Raw genomic sequence first — 24,722 nt, forward strand, 5'->3', positions numbered from 1 at the left:
GAAGGTGGGTTTCCTGTAAAAAGAAAACATCCCCCTGGAGATCTCGCAAATGTGTTGTTTTATTAATTTTGACAGGATTGTTCATCCCCTTTGTGTTCCATGAGACAAAACGCACCGTTTTGTCACTGCCTATCTTGCTGCTAGCCATTTACCAAGTGGGGAAGAGTGATTTTGTTGAAAATAATGAAGCCGAACAATAACTGCTCTTGGTCTCTCGCCTGGCTTCGGCTTGGCAGCTAAAGTTCTGTGAGCCCGGTCAACCTCCGGTGGAGAAGGGAGAACATCGCCACCGAGAACCTCCACCAACAGCTCCGGAAAAAAGGTAGTGGGGCGAGGACCTTCAATTGACTCTGGTAAGCCGAGAATTCTTATATTATTCAGTCGGCTTCGCGACTCAAGATCGGTAACCTTGGCTGTCAGTCTGATGTTAGCGTCTGTAAGTTTACCGCATGTGACTTCAAGAGCGCGTATACATTCATCAACCATGTTCAGTAACCATGGACTGCATATGGTCGAATTTGGCTTCCACCGAGGATATCCCAGCTTTAAACTCATCTGAGAGGGTTTTGTGATGTTCGTTGAGAAGATTTGTAAGAGTCGCCATGTTAATCTCGTCACCAGGCTCCGTGACTGGATCAGTTTTTGCACTCTGCTCTTTTTTTACCGCATTTTGTCGATTTGGAAGCCATAATTTGATGACAAGCGATCTCTTAAAGTAAGCGGGTCATAAGCACATCTACTCCATTCTCCTGCTTAACCGGAAGTCCCCATGCTCTGTTTTTAAAAGATGACCAATATGCTCTAGTTCACATTCCCTCTAGGCTAATTTGAGAAACACAATTCATTTCCCTTTTTCCCTTGCAGGTCTTATTTACCACATTAATGCTGTGCTTCCACACCAGCACTTTTCATCTACATAGGGATGGCCTGTATGAGCTCCAGAGTTTCACAATCCCTTAAAATATACATGTACTTAGACTCAATCACAAGCCTGTTTTAAACTTCACCCAGCTGACTGAGCAAAGGTACAAGAGTTTGATGAATTTTGGATGGGCCTTTCTATTTGCTTGCATGACATGATGGAGCTTGTTAACCGAGTGTTTAATGTGTTTTGCAGCCAACCGGTTCAGAGAGCCAGTTCTTAACCACTACCACAGAAGACTATAAAAGCTTGCTGTTAATTCTGCAATCCCTTGCTTGTCAGAGGCAAGAGATTCCTGCTCACGGTTCTCCTTCTCTTTTTGCAAAGACTCTCATACCCGTTGGAGGTTTACCCTGTGAAACGCGAGTCAGAGATGTAGCTCAGTTGTAGAACATGTGCTTTGCATTTATGAGGAACTGGGTTCAAGCCCCAGCATCTCCATTCAAAGGCTTTTAATTAGGGACCATGTCTTGCCTGCCGGTCTTATTCACTACAATAGTGCTATCGAGCCAAGCATGCTTTGTATGTATGTGGTCCAGGGTTCAATCCAGCTTGTTGTTTCACTCACTTGAAACAAGCTTCAAGTTTGCTTCCACACCTGATAGCTTTAAGAATTAGCACTTTCAAGGACACATTTTTGAGTGTGTGACAAGTGCACTTCTACAGCCTACTCTTTCAAAATGGTAATTATCAAGCTGAAATTTCAGTTGTTACTTCTACTCAAGGTTGACAAGGAATTTTTTTCAATGTGACAAATGACATTTCTTTACTGTGGAGTGATGACCAAATGATAAGATGTCAAGCTTGTAAGCTAAAGCTCATAGGTTTAATTCCATGTGATATATTTACTAGGTTAAATGGGTGTGATTTATAGCTAAAGAAGATAACATCCACATAGCACTAAAAATCAGACAACGTAATTGATAACAGACAGAAAAAGCCAACCTGACAAAACACAATGTGTGACAGAATATCTGTTTGACATAAGAAACAAACAAGGAAGTGTGTGTCATTTTTGGCCTGCCCACATATTTCGGTTCAACAGAGATAATACAGGGTCTGTGGCCCTGGAGTATTGATCTTTGTGTGAACAGGAGGATAAAAATAGGGCATAAAACACAAAACACTAAAATTTACAGACATACACATATAAACAGTTAGCAACAGTAATTTAAGTGAAATTATATATCTAACTGTCAAGAAGAAATGAATAATGAATAAAAAGTGGAGTATAACAATATCAGGCTCTCTCTTATATCTCTGGGATAAGCATTAAATTTAATATTTACAAAAGGGTGTCCCATCCATCATGGTCAGAGTGATGTGGCAGCACCAAACTGGAAGGGTCAATAATCTGTTTTATTAGCCTAGAGATCAGTCCTTGTAAAAGTTGCAAAAAGCAGGAACCAAATCAGAATAATAGCCAATAGAAGAGGACTTACAATGTTAATATTGACCAGGTATCTCTAGCCTCTAGCGGGCAGGGGATTGCAAATTTAAAGGCACACTTGCAGAGTAATCTGTGGTAGCTGTTAAGAATTGGCTCTGCAAGCCAGTTGGCTCCAAAACACATTAAACACTCAGTTAACAAGCTGCACCGTGTCAAGAAAGCGAATGGAAAGGCTGGCCAAAAATGACCAAACCCCTGGCCCTTTTGCCCAATTAGTTAGGTAAAGATTAAAACTGATTTGTGAATGGGTCTGGAACAACTAACCGGATATTTGAACGGTTTAATCTAAGCTACAATCCCTGTGTAGCAGTAAGATGCTGCTGTGGAATTACAGCTTTAATGTGTTAGGTAAATTCTCTTGTGCTGTCCTATAGCCGTTGCTCTTTCAGTCAGTTGAAGTTTACAAAAAAAAAAAACACTTGTGATTGGGTCTTTAGGGCCAAGTGTATGTTTCAAGGAGCGTTTTGTCTGTGACTTTAAAAACAAAGCATGAATAAGACACACTCTGGGAATGAGCCGTGAGCTTTGGTTTACGAGAGCGACGCCTTAGACAATGGCCATGGCAGCTCAGCAAAGAAAGGTCACACACTAAAAAAAAGTCCCTGTGCTCGAGTAAGCACTGGAATGTGTCCTTGAAAGTGCTAATTCTTAAAGCTATCAGGTGTGGAAGCAAACTTGAAGCTTGTTTCAAGTGAGTGAAACAACAAGCTGGAGATGCAGGGAATTGAACCCTGGACCTCATACATGCAAAGCATGCACTCTACCACTGAGCTACATCCCCTTTTGAGACGTGGCATGATTGCTGTGGCTTGATAGCGCTATTGTAGTGAATAAGACCGGTTGGCAAAAGATGGTCCCTAATTAAAAGCCTTTGAATGGAGATGCTGGGGCTTGAACCCAGGACCTCATACATGCAAAGCACACGCTCTACCACTGAGCTACATCATCCCAAAGACCAAAACAGCCGCTAAAACTGCCTCCAAAACTGGACTGAATGACTACAGCCCGGTAGCTTTGACATCAGTAGTCATGAAGTCTCTTGAACGATTGGTGCTAGCCCATCTGAAGGAAATCACTGGAAACCTACTGGACCCACTGAAGTTTGCATATAGGGCTAACCGGTTAGTGGATGATGCAGTCAACATGGGCCTGCACTACGTCCTGCAACACCTCGACTGCCCTGGGACTTATGTAAGGATCCTGTTCGTGGACTTTAGCTCGGCTTTCAACACTGTCATCCCTGGAATTCTCTCCTACAAACTCTCTCAGCTCACTGTGCCCCCTGCCATGTGTCAGTGGATTACCAGCTTCTTGACGGGCAGAACACAGCAGGTGAAGCTAGGAGAAGTCACTTCTCACATTCGGACAGTCAGTTTTTGTACTCCTCAGGGAAGTGTTATCTCGCCACTGCTCTTTTCACTCTACACTAATGACTGCATCTCCAGTGAAACCTATATGTTAAACTCTTGAAAATGCGAAAGCTGGGTCTGCCACAGGAGCTACAAAGACAGTTCTACACTGCTGCAAAAGAATCAGTTCTGTGCACTTCCATCACAGTCTGGTTTGGAGCAGCTACAGTACAACACAGGAACAGACTGCAGCAACTCATAAAGTCAGCAGAGAAAGTCATTGGTGCTCCTCTGCCCTCCCTCCTGGACTTGTACTCTTCAAGGACCAAGAAACGGGCAGAGAAAATTATTACTGACTCCTCACACCCTGGCTTCATTCAACCCCTCCCCTCCGGCAGGTGCTACAGGTCAATGCACACAAAAACTTCCAGATTCAAGAGCAGTTTTTTCCCACAGGCCATCTCCCTCCTAAATAAATAAATGACTGACAATACAGACTTGAGCATGACAATATTCATCTGCTGCCAATTAACAACACTTTGTAGTACTCATTCTACATGCTGTGCACTTTACTGTTTTTGTAAATATATAACATGCTGCTAACTTACATATCTGTATATTGCTTGTAAATAATACAATAGTAGTTTGTTTGTATATTTTTTGTATATTTCTCTTTTTGCAAAGACTCTCGTACCACTAGTCGGTGATGTAGCTCAGTGGTAGAGCGTGTGCTTTGCATGTATGAGGTCCTGGTTTCAAGCCCCTAGCATCTCCATCCAAAGGCTTTTAATTAGGGACCATGTCTTGCCTGCCGGTCTTATTCACTACAATAGCGCTATCGAGCCACAGAAATTTTGACATGTCACAAAAGGGGATGTAGCTCAGTGGTAGAGTGCATGCTTTGCATGTGTGAAGTCCAGGGTTCAATCCCCTGTGTCTCCAACTTGTTGTTTCACTCACTTGAAACAAGCTTCAAGTTTGCTTCCACACCTGATAGCTTTAAGAATTAGCACTTTCAAGCACACCTTCCAGTGCTTACTCGTGCACAGGGACATTTTTCAGTGTGTGACCTTTCTTTGCTGTGCTGCCACAGCCATGGGCTAAGGTGTCGCTCTTGTAAACCAAAGCTCACGGCTCATTCCCAGAGTGTGTCTCATTTTGCTTTGTTTTTAAAGTCACAGACAAAACGTACACTTGGCCGTTAAAGACCCAATCACAAGTGTTTTCTTTTGTAAATTTCACCTGACTGAAAGATCAACGGCTATAGGACAGCACAAGATAACTTATCTAACACATCAAAGCTGTAATTCCACAGCAGCATCTTACTGCTACACAGGGATTGTAGCTTAGATTAAACCGTTCAAATATCCGGGTAGTTGCTCCAGACCCATTCACAAATCAATTTTAATCTTTACCTAACTAATTGGGAAAAAGGGCCAGGGGTTTGGTCATTTTTGGTCAGCCTTTCCATTTGCTTTATTGACACGGTGCAGCTTGTTAACTGAGTGTTTAATGTGTTTTGGAGTTAACTGGCTTGAAGAGCCAATTGTTAACAGCTACCACAGATTACTCTGCAAGTGTGCCTTTAAATTTGCAATCCCCTGCCCGCTAGAGATACCTGGTCATGGGTCTCTTTTTGTTTTTGCAACAAGTCCTGTACCAGTGGCATTTGTGCCATTTCTGGAGGATGTAGCTCAGTGGTAGAGCGCATGCTTTGCATGTATGAGGCCCAGGGTTTAATCCCCTGCATCTCTAGTAGCTTGTTGTTTTATTCTGCTAGAAAAAAGCGTCGAGTGTGCTTCTAAAGCCGATGGCTTTAAGAACCGTCAGTATCAAGCTGGCATTCTGCTTGTTACTCTTGGGCTTTAAGTTGTGGTCAAGCTCACCCTCCAGTTGTTACTTTTGCACAAGAAAGTTTTTGTAACTTTCTGCTAGCGAGCTCAAGTGGCACAATGGCTAAGTGATAAGGTGTCAGACTCATAAACTGAAGATCATGGGTAAGATCCCTGTTCGTGCCTCATTTTAAAACATGACCTAAATGCTCTAGTTCACATTCCCTTCAGGCTAATTTAAGAAACACATCTAATTTCCGTTTTTCCCTTGCAGGTCTTATTTACCACATTAATGCTGTGCTTCCACACCAGCACTTTTCCTCTACATAGGGATGGCAGCTTAGAGGTACTGCATGCCGTGCCTGTATGAGCTCCAGAGTTTCACAATCCCTTGAAATTATCAAGGTAGTTAGTCAGATTCAATCACAAGCCAGTTTTAAACTTCACCCAGCTGACTGAGCAAAGGTACAGGAGTTAGATAAATTTTGGATGGGCCTTTCTATTGACTTGATGACATGACATGATGGAGCTTGTTAACCGAGTGTTTAATGTCTTTTGGAGCCAACCGGTTCAGAGAGCCAGTTTCCGGTTCAGAGAACCGCTACCACAGAAGACTATGCAAGCTTGCTGTTAATTCTGCAATCCCTCGCTTGTCAGAGGCTAGAGATTCCTGCTCACGGTTCTCCTTTTCTTTTTGCAAAGACTCTCATACCCGCTGGAGGTTTACTTTGTTAAGTGCAAGTCAGGGATGTAGCTCAGTAGTAGAGCGTGTCCTTTGCATGTATGAGGTCCAGGGTTCAATCCCCTGCATCTCCAACTTGTTGTTTCGCTCACTTGAAACAAGCTTCAAGTTTGCTTCCACACCTAATAGCTTTAAGAATTAGCACTTTCAAGGACACATTCCAGTGCTTACTTGTGAACAGGGACATTTTTCAGTGTGTGACAAGTGCACTTCTACAGCCTACTCTTTCAAAATGGTCATTATCAAGCTGAAATTTCAGTTGTTACTTCTACTCAAGGTTGACAAGGAATGTTTTTCAATGTTTGACATTTCTTTACTGTGGAGTGATGACCAAATGATAAGATGTCAAGCTTGTAAGCTAAAGCTCATAGGTTTAATTTCATGTGATATATCTACTGGGTTAAATGGGTGTGATTTATAGCTAAAGAAGACAACATCCACATAGCACTAAAATCAGACAAGGTAATTGATAACTATGGTGGCCGAGAAGTGCAAAACAAATTAACATTTTAGAAAACAAAATTACAACAGTAAAAACAAAATTACAAAGGTAAAAAAAAATACATTTTAGAAAAGATAAGATAAGATAAGATAAGATAGCCTTTTATTATCCCACAGGGGGAAATTTGTAGTGTTACAGCAGCTTTCAAGAATACAAAAAATAGAAAATTACAAAATGTTTACATGTATGTACACATATACTAAATAGTAAGAATATATAAAAATTACAAAAATATAAACAGTTAAACCAAATATTGCAGTTATTAGAAATATTGCACAAAGTACAGCAGTAAAGTGCAAAGTTACAAAAAATTACAAAAGTAAAAATTACAAAAATATAAACAGTATTTATAGATGAAGTTAACCAAATGCACAGTTATTAAAAAATATTGCACAAAGTACAGCAGGTACAGCAAGTATTGCACATAATTTAAAAGTAATTGCACAGAGAAGTACTAAAAACCAAGTGAATTATTGTGATGGTAATTGTCTACGTTTGGGACGGTGCTGGTTGTATAGCCTGACAGCAGAAGGAAGAAAGGAGCTGCGATGTCTCTCCTTTGAGCAACGCGGGTGAAGAAGCCTGTTGCTAAAGGAGCTGCCCAGTGCAGTCACAGTTTCATGCAGTGGGTGATCAGTGTTTTCCATTAAGGATGACAGCTTGGTCATCATCCTTCTCTCCCCCACTGCTTCCACCGAGTCCAGGGTGCAGCCCAGGACAGAACTCGCCTTTCTAATCAGTTTATCCAGTTTCTTCCTGTCTGCTGCTGTCATGCTGCTGCCCCAGCAGACAACACCATAGAAAAAAAAACAAAAACACAATTACAAAGGTACACAATTACAAAGGTAAAAACAAAATTACCAGTGCCGAAACAAATTTACAAAAGTTGAAACACTTTTACCAGTGCCGAAACAAATTTACAAGAGCTGAAAAACTTTTACCAATGCCGAAACAAATTTACAAACGGCAGCTCTGACGGAAAAGGTAGGAACAATATACAGGAAGTGCTTGTTGTTTACCTGCTGTCAATCAAACTGTTTGGCGGGGATAAAGTGAACAGAGTCGGCAGTTGTGACGGTGAATGATCAGCGATGTTTTGTCCATTTTGTGGCAATCATTTTAGCCAATTAGTCCGCTTTTGTTTTTCTTGCGGTAAATCGTTAGAATTTTTAGAAGAGCAGTCAAAAGAAGACGTAACAAATTTGTGTATAGGGTATTTCAATAAAGGCCACTCCTACGATGTTATCGTTGACATGATGTCCTCCTTACATAATGTTAACATTAGTTTGCGATCTCTTAAAACTAAACTTAAACAGGCTGGACTGTACCGTAGAAAGGGCTATTCTTCTACACACACTGTCAGGAATGCTATAGGGTTGGAGCTTCGTGGACCTGGACAGCTCTTTGGCTATCGAACAATGTGGCAAGTACTCACGCAAAAGTACAATCTACGAGTAAAGAGGGATGATGTTATGGTGTTACTACAGGAGCTTAATCCTCGAGGATGTGAGATGAGAGCACGCAGAAGGTTTATTAGAAGAACCTACCACTCAATGGGGCCGAATTACATGTGGCACGCTGACGGTTACGACAAACTCAAGCCATTTGGTTTGGCCCTTTCGGGATGTATAGACGGATTTTCGCGGAAAGTACTGTGGCTTGTATGTGGACCAACAAATAACAACCCCTCAGTTATTGCTCACAATTTCATCACTTCTGTGCGAAACCTTGGTGCTGTCCCCATGAAATTGAGGACCGATTGCGGCACGGAGAACGGCATTATGGCTGCAATAATCCAATAATCAACGCATCGAGTCATGGTGGTCCATATTCAGAAAGGGAAGGTATGTACCTATGAGTTTCCGTTTTCATAACTACTGTTAAGACTATAGGTTTTTGCCGCTTTGTTGTATCAGTTATAATCTTCTAGATTAACTGACATGAACCTCACTATAAAGAACCTAAATTCAATAGTTAAGTGCGTGAAAACACACCGGTTAATACATTTGTTGTACAGTATATTTAACCTCACTGTAGACCGTTAATGTTAATTTCTATAGGTCTCAGTTCTGGATGGAGTTATTTGCAGACCTCCGAGATGCAGGATACTTCAATGGAAGTCATGAACACCAATGCTTGCTGAGATTTTGCTTCAGTGATGTCATACAGAAGGACCTGGATGAATGTGTGACACTGTGGAACAGTCACAGGATTCGCACTTCTAGAACCGCATCATGTCCTGGAGGAGTGCCCAATGAACTGTACTATTTACCACACAGGTTGATTGGTGATGGACTGCTATTTCCCTGTATCTGTTATTGTTTTATTTGTAGCTCATATGTAAATAAACTCTACTAATAAGATCCATTCCTCATTCTAGGTTTGGCTCCAGAGACTGTGGATTTAGAATTGAAGAAACAGAACTGGATGTTTTCCCTGAATCAAGACAGTCAGTCAATTCATGTGGTGACCAAAACATCCAGGAGTACTTGGATTTTGTTGTGGAGTGCAGTTAACTACAGAAGCCAAGTAACTGGGAGTCCGCATCAGAACTATACTTATGGCTAAAAGAAATTGCTCAGCTATGATTGTTTTAATTACATAAATGAACTGAGTAAATTTTTAAATTAACTTTTGCTGTCCATGACATCTGACCTCAATTATCACAGTAAGAAAATGTTGAAAAAGTTTGAAATAAATTGAGTAACAGCAATGCATAGTACAAAATATTTATTAAACTCTCAAAATGGAAAATAAACATTAACTCTTTATCTGTATTTCTTTTCCTATTACCTCTTTGAGATATCAGGACTTTAATAAATCTGTCCAAATGTAACCTAACATGAACAAGAACATGTTTACACGTGCATTTAGACCTAACCAAAACATGCTTTTCCCCAGCTCATATCTACAAACTGATCACACATTTTAAAAACAGCCAAATCCTGGGGAATTCTGAATTCCAAAATCCATACGTGATTTAAACACATTGTAAGAATCTAGGAGTGGTAATTTTAATGTGTTTGAACATGTATTTGCCATTGGGAATGGTGAATCATCCAGAAACTCGATCTTTGGCAGTGGTTCCAATCCAGAGGGGGGAAGTGAAGTTAGTCCAGTTGCAAACATTAAAACATCTTCCACACACAGAGCAGCCTGGCCTTCTGTAAAGGAATATAATTATCATGCACATCCAAGTAGTAAAAATTAAAATTTATTATGCAATCTTTTGCACACCTTCACAATCAAGGAGATAGTCTGCCCAGTAACCCAGGGTTTGTCCTTCTCTGAGCCTTCTGTTGCTTCCTGATGGACTGAGGTCAGGTTTGAAAAGTCTCTCAAGTTCAAGAGCAGTAAGTTTCTTTTCTGAGTAGCACAGGACAGGGGCCAGCAATGTAGGGTACTGCTGCAGTGCAGTTAAAAACTGAAGGGCTGAAAGACCTTCCTTAAATCTAAAGAGTACAACACAGTTACACTGCTGTATAGTGCCAATTACATACAGTATGTGTATAAACAATATGATAAACATTATTTAAAATGAATATCCATTAAAACAATCACCAGAATTTTTAAAAAAAAGTGTTATATCTAGTACATTATTGATGCTATACTTAACTGACATCAGTACTTACAGTGCCATTTAACAGCTGAATTGCAGACTGGCACTATATTTGTTTTTTTAAATGGAAGGTAACCAACCAAAAATTGTAAGACTAAGATATGCTGTTACCTGTCGATTACACACATGTTGCGGTCAATAATATACCATCGGAGATAGTCTGACACAACTGTTTTCTTTTCTTCAAGAGCTGCCACATGTCTCAGACAGCCAGCTGTCTGTAACATTGTGCTATGCCTCAGAGTACAGTCTTGCAGAGCCTCCACAGAAGCAGCATTCTCAATCTAAAAAACAAAAATGGGGCACAACAAGTAATCAACCATTTCATTAAAACAATATTCTTGTATCATTGTCTTATTTCATCAGCTCAACAAACCATGTAGGTGCACTTAGGAGTTCTTTGGTTTCAGGCTGTATATCACAAAAGGTTTTTTGGTAAAGACAATGGCTCTACATAAAGGCATGAGTTCAATACTGAATTATTTGCATGCATATACAACACTTCAATAATATGAAAAACTACTTACTACATGCACATGCAGCATTATAAACATAACCACTGCATTCATTAAAAACCCTTGAGGAACATTTTTTTAAAATGTGTGTAGGCAATATGTTTCTTGGCATACCTTAACACCTTTGTAACTGGTGTTATGCAGTTAGCAGCGCTGCTGGAGATTTTAAACGCTTTAGTGTCACTGCTGGACTGAGAATAGTCCACAAACAAAAAATATCCAGCCAACAGCACTCCATGGGCAGCATCCTGTGACCACTGATGAAGGTCTAGAAGATGACCAACACAATAGGCAGCAGATGAGCTATCTCTGACTTTAGATCTACAAGGTGGACCAACTAGGTAGGAACGTCTAATAGAGTGGACAGTGAGTGGACACAGTATTCAAAAACTCCAGCAGCGCTGCTGTGTCTGATCCACTCATACCAGCACAACACACACTAACACACCACCACCATTTCAGTGTCACTGCAGTGCTGAGAATCATCCAACACCTAAATAATACCTGCTCTGTAGAGTCCTGACCATTGAAAAACACAGTAAAAGGGGGCTAACAAAGTATGCAGATTGGACAACAGATGGACTATAGTCAGTTTTTAAACAACTACAAAATGATCCTATATGGTAAGTGGAGCTGACAAATAATCAAAGAGTATATAAACAAGGAGGTGGTTTTAATGTTATGGCTGATCGGTGTATAAGCTCAGTCAATAAATGTATATACTGTATATGCTCACCTTCTCATTACATTACATACATAGCTTAATCCTACTTCCTGTACTATCACAGAATAATAAATGTAGCCATTCCTCTGTGTATGTGAGCATGGAAGTAAACTTTTAAGAAACAAATCGATAAACCCTGCCCTACAATAGCCTTACACTTTTCTTACCTCTCGCAAAGCTTTCCCTATTTCTTCTTCAATTATTAAATCAACTGTTGCTTTGAATGAAGGCTGGCCTGCTAGGTAATGTACAAGATCTTCTGACAGGAAATGGGGACCTGGACCTCCATGCACAACTGACAATGCAATCATCTTCCCTGCCAAGTAGTACTCATCCTCCCTGACAGCTGTGAATGAAAATTATTCTTATTTCTATATTCAGATAAGCTGAAACTCAGCAAATTGTTGCTTGATATCTATGGAACAGTTCAATTAACAAATCATATAAATGATGTACCATAAGTGGAAGTCACAAGTCTAACACTATAAATACCGTTTGCATTGTAGACCAAGAAACGTTGTCCTGCTGGTCCATCAAAAATTGGCCGATCTTTTAGATGTTTCATTAATAGAGTTAGAAACTCTCGTCTAGGACCACCTGCATCAATTCCATCTTCAAAAACACCAGCATCATCAGTAAATCTGACCAGCATGTCACAGGTTTCTGAATAGGTTGCACGCTTGAAACCTCGGATTGCTCCATCCCAAACATTTGACCTTGAGATGTTGAACCGGCTGACTCTTCCATGATCAATAGGATGTGACAGATTTGTGATGATTTCAGGTAGTGTAATGTTTACCTCCTCCCTATAATTACACAAGAGTGACTTACATAGGAAATTCCAGACAGTACACACTGTTTGACAAAGCTGATGTGCAGTAAAAGGCTGATTTCACATATTATTATATAAGTAATTTAATCTTTTATCAGTAAATGTAAAGAGAAAAACTAAATTGCCACCATCAATAACTGCCAGCTTACATGGTCAAGTCTGGTATATTCTGAACATTAACAGGAACAGGCTCTTCATCCTCCTCATCCTCAACACATGGTGCATAAAGGTCTGTGTATTTACTGTAGGGAAATTATCATTCCTGTGTTAAAAAGGTACTATATCCATTTTACACTAAAACATGCTTTTTAAGTGATTTACAACTTATGTAGATCCCTGAAGGGCTTTCTGTAGGATAACCATTCTACAGATGTTTTTAGAAACAATTTATCAGTTTCTTTTCTATCTAGTCTAAATTTATATAATCAAAGTTTCTATTAAGCAAGTCTTTTTTTTGCTTACCTGTAGCAAAGAGACTTGGCCTGATTGGATCCAGGTGGATCCAGATTATCCTCAGAATCTGATATTAGAATCTAAAAAATAGGGAAGGACATGAAAGAACCTAAATGTCTAACACAACAAAACTGAAAGCAAAAAAATGGAGGTAACATCTGCTTCAATACCTGTCCAGCAGATATTGTAGAGGAAGAATGTCCCATTGCATCTCTAAAAACATGTTAAAATTGCTTACTTAGTGCAACAGGGAAAGCCATAATAATCTGGATAGTTTTGTTATGTTTCACATTATTCTTGTACTATTTCATACTTAATTTAGTCAAAAAAAAAAAATTACATGTTAGTACTTACACTTCATCTTCGGGTTTGTTTTTGGGAGTACTTTGGTTCTGGGGTTTAAAAACCTGAGGGTAAAAACATACAATTTTCTCTAAAAAACCTCCTCTAAAATGTTTGTCTTGGCATAGGAAAAAACTGATTCTGCAATATGTCTTTCCTATTTCTTTTCTATAGTCAGCCAACATGAATGGCCTTTCTGTTCCAGGCACATGGACCACTTCAGAGCAATCTGGAAACAAAAGGACGTATGGTCCTTCATCCATGTCCTTGTTAAAGACTCTCATTTTATGGACAGCAAGTTTCAGTAAATCAGGGGCTGTTATTTCTGGGTCTGTAAATAATGGAAGTGTTTTGCCTCTTGCAGGTTTCAAATCACACCCATGTGGCACCATCAATCCTATGTTTATCTAGAAAAATTTAAGACAAAGAATACGATTACTGTAAATCCTAATTTATATGATTGTTGCATAGCACACCAAACTGGTCTACTGATTAAAACATGAACTAACTGTAAACCTATTTTCTTGCTGACAATAGTCGTTTATATATAACAAAACATATATTGTGGAACCTTACCTGAACTTGTCGTCTTTCATGTTTAAGTCGTCTCTTTGGCCCACAGCTAAAGGACTGTCTTTCTTTTGATTTGTTGTTTTTGCAATCCATAAACTGTTTGTACGACTGGCAAGGTTGTTTAGCTGGAATAGATAAAACTGATCATCCACACAATATGACATTAAAGTTAGCAGTCCCAGCATACGTTGTGGCAGGGTTGCCAACTCTCTCGCAAAAGTTAAACACCCCAACACCCCACACATCAGAAGAGAGTTAGCAGCCCTTTCCCGGTGGTAATCAAATAATTAACTGGGTGCATTATACTTTAATAATAAAAAAAATCTCTGCCAAAGATACCTAACGCTAGCTAGCGTTTACATTACACTTACTTTCTTTAACATTTCCAGATGTTTTAGAAGTAGCCCGTTCTTCTTTTGACTGCTCTTCTAAAAATTCTAACGATTTACCGCAAGAAAAACAAAAGCGGACTAATTGGCTAAAATGATTGCCACAAAATGGACAAAACATCGCTGATCATTCACCGTCACAACTGCCGACACAACTCTGTTCACTTTATCCCCGCCAAACAGTTTGATTGACAGCAGGTAAACAACAAGCACTTCCTGTATATTGTTCCTACCTTTTCCGTCAGAGCTGCCGTTTGTAAATTTGTTTCGGCATTGGTAAAAGTTTTTCAGCTCTTGTAAATTTGTTTCGGCACTGGTAAAAGTGTTTCAACTTTTGTAAATTTGTTTCGGCACTGGTAATTTTGTTTTTACCTTTGTAATTGTGTTTTCTAAAATGTTAATTTGTTTTGCACTTCTCGGCCACCGTAGATAACAGACAGAAAAAGCCAACCTGATAAAACACATTGTGTGACAGAATATCTGTTTGACATATACACCACGCCTTGATGACGTCACTGGCGTTATATGCCTGGTTGCCAAATTCGGGGTTTTTCAGCCAAATTGGGCTCAATTTAAAATTGTTTACCATAGTTTGTACCTATCTCAAAACTAAAAGGGCATTCATTATTTACATAAATAAAAGATAATCACAAATACAATATTTAATTTGATTTTTTCAGTCCGGTGAAGTTAACAAAAGAAAACACTGATTGGGTCTTTAACGGCCAAGTGTATGTTTCAAGGAGCGTTTTTTCTGTGACTTTAAAAACAAAGCATGAATAAGACACACTCTGGGAATGAGCTGTGAGCTTTGGTTTACGAGAGCAACACCTTAGCCCATGGCCATGGCAGCACAGCAAAGAAAGGTCACACACTGAAAAATTTCCCTGTGCACGAGTAAGCACTGGAATGTGTGCTTGAAAATGCTAATTCTTAAAGCTATCAGGTGTGGAAGCAAACTTGAAGCGTGTTTCAAGTGAATGAAACAACAAGTTGGAGATGCAGGGAATTGAACCTTGGACCTCATACATGCAAAGCATGCACTCTACCACTGAGCTACATCCCCTTTTGTGACATGGCAAGATTGCTGTGGCTCGATAGCGCTATTGTAGTGCATAAGAACTGCAGGCAAAAGAGAGCATGCATGTTAAAGGCACAAACGGGGATTGAACCCTTGATTTTCGGTTCACGAGACCGACACTTTACCACTTGGCCATCGCGCATCTCTAGGTAGCCAGCAGAAAGTTGAAAAATTTTTCTTGTGCAAAAATAACACCTGGAGGGTGAGCTCGACCACATTCTTAAAGTTTAAGAGTAACAAGCAGAATGCCAGCTTGATACTGACCGTTACTTAAAGCCATCGGCATTAGATGCCCACTGGACGCTCTTTCTAGCAGAGTGAAACAAAAAGCTGCTGGAGACACAGGGGATTGAACCCTGGACCTCACACATGCAAAGCAAGCACTCTACCACTTTAGGGACATGGTGGGATTGCTGTGGCTCGATAGTGCTATTGTAGAGAATAAGACCGGCAGGAAAGACATGGTCCCTAATTAAAAGCCTTTGAATGGAGATGCTGGGGTTTGAAGCCAGGACCTCATACATACAAAGCACATGCTCTACCATGGAGATACATCCCAGACAGGCACTTCCCAGGGTAAACCTCCAATGGCTACAAGAGTCTTTGCAAAAAGAGAAGCAGAACCAGGAGCAGGAATCTCTAGCCTCTGACAAGCGAGGGATTGCAGATTTAACAGCACACTTGCATAGTCTTCTGTGGTAGCGGTTAAGAACTGGCTCTCTGAACCGGTTGGCTCCAAAACACATTAAACACATTAAAGACACATATGCGAAGCACACACTGAGCTACATCCCCGACTTGTGCTTCTCAAATCTTTTAAATGAAATGGTATCAGGGATGTCAAAGCTTCCAAAAAATTGATTTAAATATTTATGTTTATGTTTCCAACAAAAAAGAAAATTCATGCCATAGAGGGTTAAATATTCTTCTTTTGGACTCATTTGAGGGTCGTTGCCCCACCCTGCCAGGTGTGAATTGGGGTTAAATTGACTAGGAGGGACATGCTTTATGGGTGGCTGACCAATTGGTGTGTCTAAAGGTGTTGCTGGCTTTGAAATGCACCATGGTGTTACGTTTGGAGAAGATAAGAGTTGTTTCTAAATTCCCTGAGGAATGTACATTCAAGTTTGTAACGGCCAGTGTTGCCAGATTTTATTTGAAAGTGGCAGGGCCATTGCCAGGTTTTAGAGTATGCCACTCATAATTTATAATCACTGGTTTGTGACATATCAGCAGTAACTGCTGAACATCGACTGTTTTTCATGAGGATGTCTGGGCGGTTTTTTAATGCATTTTGGGGGATTTTGAAACAAGGTATCACATTGTACCAATCTGGCAACCCTGGAAATAGCGGTGAAATGCCAATTGGGAGATTTGCCGCGGCTGCGTATTTGAGGTGAGTGTTTCTAGTTCATTTTATTACTTTAAATGCTAGTGATGGGCTGATGAAGCCTCGTGAAGCCTTGACGCTTTCCATCAAATTGGTTCGAGAAAAGGTTCATTTCTCGAGGCTTCATTTGCACACAAACCCCCCTGCTGGTCAAAACTATTATTGTCATTTCAACTGATGTGATGACCCCTGCCTCCCATGCAAGTGTTAACATGGGAATAATCACTGCCAAGAATAGAAATAAAAACATCTTAATATGATTTTGTGTGGTTAATTCATCCATCCATCCATTCATTCATGATTTCATATATGATTTTTGTTAAGTGGGAAAAAGTAATATAGGTCTATTCATGTTTAAATTTTAGTTGTGTTTAGTTAGGATTGTGTTTGTGAATACTGGTGAGATGGACTTTATTCATTTTTATTTAGAAACAGTATTTTTTCCACTGTGCTTGGACTCAGGCGGTTTCTTTTTTTTTGATAGGACCTCTCCAGCTTTTGAAAAAACCCTTTCACATAAATCGCGCCAGTACTCGAACCACTTCCTGAACCGGCGAGGCTTCACACGTCATCCGTGACGTCACTTGTTCTTAAAGAAGCAAGCCTCGATACGCGCTTCACGAAAGACTTCCTAGATTTCTCGACACACGCTCCGAAGCCTCGGCACAGTACGACCCATCACTATTAAATGCTCATAAAGTAGATGTTTAAAATATTACTCACCCGTGTTTAGTTTCATTCACGTTGCCTGTCGTGCATACAAGTCCCCGGGAGACAGTGAGGCCGCTAACATTAACCATAGATCAAATATCAGTGCGAAAATGAATGGAAATTGTAGCTCGCTGCCTGCCTGCCTACTGACTAACTAAGCTAAGATGTCGAGTTATTTGAATGTTAACAGGGCAGCATGTGGCCAACATAACAAAAGGGAGCTGAGCTGAGCCGTGAAACACGATTTTAGAAGCTAGTGAACGTTAGCTTACTTGGCTAGCTACAGCGGAGTTAAGAATTGACCCGAGGGAAACGTACGTGAGCGTGACCAAAAGGCTTTAAATACATCAAACTGCCGTGTCACGTGACGTTCATTATTATTGTATTCACAGCGTTTCTAACCGTAGTTTGTTCATTACTGTATCTCCTTTTGCTACTTTTTTTCTGTCTCTTTGCTGCTCTGACAAAGGCCTGTTTAGGACAGCCACATGTTTTAAGTGTTCTCTTGATTGAACCGCAGTGAAGGTAAGTACGGGTTTATAAATGTGTGCATAATCTGTTAGAGACAAAGTCTTTGGATTTCTTAAAAGACAGTCTTCAAGTCATTTAATGTGTGTAATGTTCTATAGGTGTTGTTAACGTGTACATCTGACATTTCATACATGCTTATAGTTCTAATAAACTTAGCAGACATTTAAAATATTTTATATGTATAGGTTACATATAGTCATTTTGTTCTATATTTGAAGTATGTTTAGGTGTGGGTGTGTGTGTGTATATATATACAGTGTATCACAAAAGTGAGTACACCCCTCACATTTCTGCAAATATTTCATTATATCTTTTCATGGGACAACACTATAGACATGAAACTTGGATATAACTTAGAGTAGTCAGTGTACATCTTGTATAGCAGTGTAGATTTACTGTCTTCTGAAAATAACTCAACACACAGCCATTACTGTCTAAATAGCTGGCAACATAAGTGAGTACACCCCACAGTGAACATGTCCAAATTGTGCCCAAATGTGTCGTTGTCCCTCCCTGGTGTCATGTGTCAAGGTCCCAGGTGTAAATGGGGAGCAGGGCTGTTAAATTTGGTGTTTTGGGTACAATTCTCTCATACTGGCCACTGGATATTCAACATGACACCTCATGGCAAAGAACTCTCTGAGGATGTGAGAAATAGAATTGTTGCTCTCCACAAAGATGGCCTGGGCTATAAGAAGATTGCTAACACCCTGAAACTGAGCTACAGCATGGTGGCCAAGGTCATACAGCGGTTTTCCAGGACAGGTTCCACTCGGAACAGGCTTCGCCAGGGTCGACCAAAGAAGTTGAGTCCACGTGTTCGGCGTCATATCCGGAGGTTGGCTTTAAAAAATAGACACATGAGTGCTGCCAGCTTTGCTGCAGAGGTTGAAGACGTGGGAGGTCAGCCTGTCAGTGCTCAGACCATACGCCGCACACTGCATCAACTCGGTCTGCATGGTCGTCATCCCAGAAGGAAGCTGACGCACAAGAAAGCCCGCAAACAGTTTGCTGAAGACAAGCAGTCCAAGAACATGGATTACTGGAATGCCCTGTGGTCTGACGAGACCAAGATAAACTTGTTTGGCTCAGATGGTGTCCAGCATGTGTGGCGGCACCCTGGTGAGAAGTACCAAGACGACTGTATCTTGCCTACAGTCAAGCATGGTGGTGGTAGCATCATGGTCTTGGGCTGCATGAGTGTTGCTGGCACTGGGGAGCTGCAGTTCATTGAGGGAAACATGAATTCCAACATGTACTGTGACATTCTGAAACAGAGCATGATCCCCTCCCTTCGAAAACTGGGCCTCATGGCAGTTTTCCAACAGGATAACGACCCCAAACACAACCTCCAAGATGACAAGTGCCTTGCTGAGGAAGCTGAAGGTAAAGGTGATGGACTAAACCCAATTGAGCACCTGTGGCGCATCCTCAAGTGGAAGGTGGAGGAGTTCAAGGTGTCTAACATCCACCAGCTCCGTGATGTCATCATGGAGGAGTGGAAGAGGATTCCAGTAGCAACCTGTGCAGCTCTGGTGAATTCCATGCCCAGGAGGGTTAAGGCAGTGCTGGATAATAATGGTGGTCACACAAAATATTGACACTTTGGGCACAATTTGGACATGTTCACTGTGGGGTGTACTCACTTATGTTGCCAGCCATTTAGACATTAATGGCTGTGTGTTGAGTTATTTTCAGAAGACAGTAAATCTACACTGCTATACAAGTTGTACACTGATTACTCTAACTTATATCCAAGTTTTATTTCTATAGTGTTGTCCCATGAAAAGATATAATAAAATATTTGCAGAAATGTGAGGGGTGTACTCACTTTTGTGATACACTGTATGGATGAGTATAGTGGTGGTAATATACAGATAATAATAACAGCAAAATTATAAAATTATAACCGATATATACTGTACATACAGGTATGAAAAACAAGAATGTAAGTATCGAGAAGGAATATGAAGTCTTGGAAGTGGAAATACAACTGTATGTTGAGTTGTTGATTCGGTTTAACGACCCCGTCGTTGTGTGGTGTTAAAAAGTCTAACTGCCTGGGGTACAAAAGACTTTCTCAGCCTGTCTGTAGAGCAGGACAGAGACAGCAGTCTATCACTGAATACACTCCTCTGTCTGGTGATGGTGCTGTTCAGAGGGTGCTGTGTATTGTCCATGATTGATAAGAGTTTTTTGAGAGTTCTTTCCTCAGCCACCTGCATTAAGGTGTCAAGCTTTGTGCCAATCACAGAGCCAGCTTTCCTTACCAGCCTGTCCAGTCGTGTGGCATCGCTTTTCTTCATGCTGCCTCCCCAACACACCACAGCATAGAAAAGAACACTGGAGACGACAGACTGATAGAACATCAGCAGTAGTTTTTTACAGATTTTGAAGGACCCAAGCCTCCTCAAAAAGTAGAGACGGCTCTGTCCTTTCTTGTAAATAGTGGCTGTGTTATCTTTCCAGTCCAGTTTATCATTAAGTTGTAGTCCCAGGTATTTGTAGGTCCTGATCACCTCAACGTCAGCCCCCTCAATTGAGATAGGTCGTAGATGGGGCTTGTGCCTCCGGAAGTCCACCACCATCTCTTTGGTTTTTGAGGTGTTCAGCTGTAGATGGTTTGTGCACCATGACACAAAGTTATCCACCAGGCACCTGTACTCCTCCTCCTGCCCCCCCCCCCCCCCCCCCCGCCACAATACACCCCACAACTGCAGTGTCATCTGAGAACTTCTGCATGTGGCATGACTCAGAGTTGTACTTAAAGTCGGAGGTGTACAGGGTAAACAAGACAGGGGAAAGTACAGTCCCTTGTGGTGCACCAGTGCTACTGACTACTACAGTGTATCACAAAAGTGAGTACACCCCTCACATTTCTGCAGATATTTAAGTATATCTTTTCATGGGACAACACTGACAAAATGACACTTTGACACAATGAAAAGTAGTCTGTGTGCAGCTTATATAACAGTGTAAATTTATTCTTCCCTCAAAATAACTCAATATACAGCCATTAATGTCTAAACCACCGGCAACAAAAGTGAGTACACCCCTAAGAGACTACACCCCTAAATGTCCAAATTGAGCACTGCTTGTCATTTTCCCTCCAAAATGTCATGTGATTTGTTAGTGTTACTAGGTCTCAGGTGTGCATAGGGAGCAGGTGTGTTCAATTTAGTAGTACAGCTCTCACACTCTCTCATACTGGTCACTGAAAGTTCCAACATGGCACCTCATGGCAAAGAACTCTCTGAGGATCTTAAAAGACGAATTGTTGCGCTACATGAAGATGGCCAAGGCTACAAGAAGATTGCCAACACCCTGAAACTGAGCTGCAGCACAGTGGCCAAGATCATCCAGCATTTTAAAAGAGCAGGGTCCACTCAGAACAGACCTCACGTTGGTCGTCCAAAGAAGCTGAGTGCACGTGCTCAGCGTCACATCCAACTGCTGTCTTTGAAAGATAGGTGCAGGAGTGCTGTCAGCATTGCTGCAGAGATTGAAAAGGTGGGGGGTCAGCCTGTCAGTGCTCAGACCATACGCCGCACACTACATCAAATTGGTCTGCATGGCTGTCACCCCAGAAGGAAGCCTCTTCTGAAGTCTCTACACAAGAAAGCCCGCAAACAGTTTGCTGAAGACATGTCAACAAAGGACATGGATTACTGGAACCATGTCCTATGGTCTGATGAGACCAAGATTAATTTGTTTGGTTCAGATGGTCTCAAGCATGTGTGGTGGCAATCAGGTGAGGAGTACAAAGACAAGTGTGTCATGCCTACAGTCAAGCATGGTGGTGGGAATGCCATGGTCTGGGGCTGCATGAGTGCAGCAGGTGTTGGGGAGTTACATTTCATTGAGGGACACATGAACTCCAATATGTTCTGTGAAATACTGAAGCAGAGCATGATCCCCTCCCTCCGGAAACTGGGTCGCAGGGCAGTGTTCCAGCATGATAATGACCCCAAACACACCTCTAAAACGACCACTGCTTTATTGAAGAGGCTGAGGGTAAAGGTGATGGACTGGCCAAGCATGTCTCCAGACCTAAACCCAATAGAACATCTTTGGGGCATCCTCAAGCGGAAGGTGGAGGAGCACAAAGTCTCGAATATCCGCCAGCTCCGTGATGTCGTCATGGAGGAGTGGAAAAGCATTCCAGTGGCAACCTGTGAAGCTCTGGTAAACTCCATGCCCAGGAGAGTTAAGGCAGTTCTGGGAAATAATGGTGGCCACACAAAATATTGACACTTCAGGAACTTTCACTAAGGGGTGTACTCACTTTTGTTGCCGGTGGTTTAGACATTAATGGCTGTATATTGAGTTATTTTGAGGGAAGAATAAATTTACACTGTTATATAAGCTGCACACAGACTACTTTTCATTGTGTCAAAGTGTCATTTTGTCAGTGTTGTCCCATGAAAAGATATACTTAAATATCTGCAGAAATGTGAGGGGTGTACTCACTTTTGTGATACACTGTAGTAGTCAGTAGCACTGGTGCACCACAAGGGACTGTACTTTCCCCTGTCTTGTTTACCCTGTACACCTCCGACTTTAAGTACAACTCTGAGTCATGCCACATGCAGAAGTTCTCAGATGACACTGCAGTTGTGGGGTGTATTGTGGCGGGGGGGGGGGGGGGGGGGGCAGGAGGAGGAGTACAGGTGCCTGGTGGATAACTTTGTGTCATGGTGCACAAACCATCTACAGCTGAACACCTCAAAAACCAAAGAGATGGTGGTGGACTTCCGGAGGCACAAGCCCCATCTACGACCTATCTCAATTGAGGGGGCTGACGTTGAGGTGATCAGGACCTACAAATACCTGGGACTACAACTTAATGATAAACTGGACTGGAAAGATAACACAGCCACTATTTACAAGAAAGGACAGAGCCGTCTGGTGATGGACCTGCGGTCTGAGGTGGTGGAGTAGCAGTCGCTCAAACGTCTTCATGATGTGCGATGTCAGTTGGAGTGGCTCCCCCAGTTCAACAGCACATGCTTTCAGCATTTTTGGGCACACCCTGTCTGGGCCCGCCGCCTTGCTGGGACGAAGCCTCCTCAGTTGACCTCTAACTTGACCTGTAGTTATGGTTGGGGGGTGTGCCAAATCAGCGGCTGGTGTGGAGCATGATGGGGAATCCAAGGTGGTAACTGTGCAGTCGTTACTACTACTAGCTGGTGGTGGGGGTTTGGAGGTGTTAACTGCAGCAGGGCTATCAAACCTATTAAAGAAGTGGTTGAACTGGTTCGCTCTAACCACATCCCCCTCTGCTGAGTTTCTTCCTTTCTTTTTGCAGCCAGTGATGGTTTTCATGCCGTTCCAGACCTCCCTCATGTTGTTCTCCTGCAGTTTCTGTTCTATCTTCCTTCTGTATGATTCTTTTGCTTCCTTCAGGCGGACCTTGAGTTCTCCCTGTACCCGCTTTAGCTCTTCCCGATCGCCATCTCGGAACGCCCTTTTTTTCTTATTGAGGAGCTCCTTGATGTCTCTGGTAATCCAGGGCTTGTTATTGGGGAAACAGCGCACAGTTTTGCAGGGAACAGCAATGTCCATAAGAAATTCAGATAGTCAGTTATGCAGTGTGTGGCCCCATCAATATCCTCACCACGTGTTTCCAGCAGCACGTTCCAATCTGTGGACTCGAAACAGTCCCTGAGCGCCTCTTCAGCCTCATTTGACCACTTTCTGAAGGTCCGTGTGGTAATTGGTTGAGTTTTTATGCATGGTTTGTATTGAGGCTGAAGGAAAATAAGATTATGGTCCGATTTCCCCAGTGGTGGCAGGGGGTGGCACTGTACGCATCCTTGACATTTGCATACAGTAAGTCTATTGTCTTGTCTTTCCTGGTATGGCAATTTACAAACTGTTGAAAAATCGGGAGAGTAGAGTCTAATGTGGCATGATTGAAATCACCAGAAATCATCACAGATGCGTCCGGGTGTTGTGTTTGTAACCTCGCTTTAGTGAGGTGGATGACGTCACACGCAGTCTCAGCGTGCGCTCGCGGAGGAACGTAAACACAAACAATAATGGCGTGCGAGAACTCTCTAGGCATGTAATACGGTCGGAGACTCACCGCTAACAGTTCAATGTCCCGTCTGCAGATAATCTCTTTAATAGTTACATGTCCTGGGTTGCACCATCTGATGTTGATGAAGAGTGCAAGTCCTCCGCCTTTACGTTTGCCGCTGTGCTCTGCGTCCCTGTCCGCTTTCACTGTAGTGAATCCCGGTATATATCCACATTAGCGTCTGGAATGTCGCTGTTTAGCCATGTCTCTGTAAAGCACATTAAACGAAACTCTCTAAAAGTCCTCTCGTTTATTGTCAGGGCTGCCAACTCGTCTGTCTTGTTAGGTAGAGAGTTAACATTTCCCATTACTACTGATGGAATAGCTGGCTTGTACCTTCGTCTCTTCTCCGTTAGCTTAGCCTTTAGCTTAGCACCGGCTCTGCGTCCGCGGTACCTGGGTCTTAGCTCCTCCGGGATGTGGTGGACGATACCAGCATTCCATCTCGTTCTTAAGGAGAGTAGTTGTTCCCTTGAATAAATATGTTTTTTGCTCTCCTCTTGAGAAAGAGTTGTATTCATGATAGAAAAAGTGAGATGAAAAAAAACGTGACACAAAATAAAGAATAAAAGAAAAACACAATAGAAACGCTGAAAAGTAAAACACTGACGGAGCTACTACTGGAGAGGCTGACGCTCACGACGGCGCCTAGACTAGGAATATACAGTATATGCAGCCAAGAT

The 24,722-nt window shown here is 41.7% G+C and overlaps 1 protein-coding gene, 1 long non-coding RNA gene and 5 other non-coding genes across 7 annotated transcripts; 3 read left to right on the forward strand and 4 right to left on the reverse strand.

The window, feature by feature from the left end:
- Positions 1 to 3,081: 3,081 nt before the first annotated feature.
- trnaa-ugc (transfer RNA alanine (anticodon UGC)) lies at positions 3,082 to 3,153 on the reverse strand. Its single transcript has one exon. It is a non-coding gene; the product is annotated as a tRNA-Ala (tRNA).
- A 95-nt stretch (positions 3,154 to 3,248) lies between these two features.
- On the reverse strand, positions 3,249 to 3,321 carry trnaa-ugc (transfer RNA alanine (anticodon UGC)). The gene has a single exon. It is a non-coding gene; the product is annotated as a tRNA-Ala (tRNA).
- A 1,270-nt stretch (positions 3,322 to 4,591) lies between these two features.
- trnaa-ugc (transfer RNA alanine (anticodon UGC)) lies at positions 4,592 to 4,663 on the forward strand. The gene has a single exon. It is a non-coding gene; the product is annotated as a tRNA-Ala (tRNA).
- A 740-nt stretch (positions 4,664 to 5,403) lies between these two features.
- trnaa-ugc (transfer RNA alanine (anticodon UGC)) lies at positions 5,404 to 5,476 on the forward strand. Its single transcript has one exon. It is a non-coding gene; the product is annotated as a tRNA-Ala (tRNA).
- Positions 5,477 to 8,165: 2,689 nt separating this feature from the next.
- Positions 8,166 to 9,508, forward strand: LOC134317820 (uncharacterized). Its single transcript, XR_010013276.1, has 3 exons — positions 8,166 to 8,641; positions 8,858 to 9,076; positions 9,178 to 9,508. It is a non-coding gene; the product is annotated as an uncharacterized LOC134317820 (long non-coding RNA).
- A 1,106-nt stretch (positions 9,509 to 10,614) lies between these two features.
- LOC134318029 (uncharacterized) lies at positions 10,615 to 23,522 on the reverse strand. The gene is made up of 7 exons (XM_062998765.1): positions 23,226 to 23,522; positions 13,295 to 13,347; positions 13,111 to 13,153; positions 12,950 to 13,020; positions 12,637 to 12,729; positions 12,148 to 12,461; positions 10,615 to 10,700 (listed from the first exon to the last, which is right to left on the reverse strand). Exons 1-7 carry the CDS (start codon positions 23,520 to 23,522, stop codon positions 10,696 to 10,698), a joined length of 876 nt encoding a protein of 291 aa, XP_062854835.1. The 3' UTR covers positions 10,615 to 10,695.
- Positions 15,239 to 15,310, reverse strand: trnaa-ugc (transfer RNA alanine (anticodon UGC)). Its single transcript has one exon. It is a non-coding gene; the product is annotated as a tRNA-Ala (tRNA).
- Positions 23,523 to 24,722: the final 1,200 nt, after the last annotated feature.

The sequence above is a fragment of the Trichomycterus rosablanca genome, chromosome 7 (assembly GCF_030014385.1).
Source record: "Trichomycterus rosablanca isolate fTriRos1 chromosome 7, fTriRos1.hap1, whole genome shotgun sequence".
In the NCBI taxonomy this organism is placed as follows: domain Eukaryota; kingdom Metazoa; phylum Chordata; class Actinopteri; order Siluriformes; family Trichomycteridae; genus Trichomycterus; species Trichomycterus rosablanca.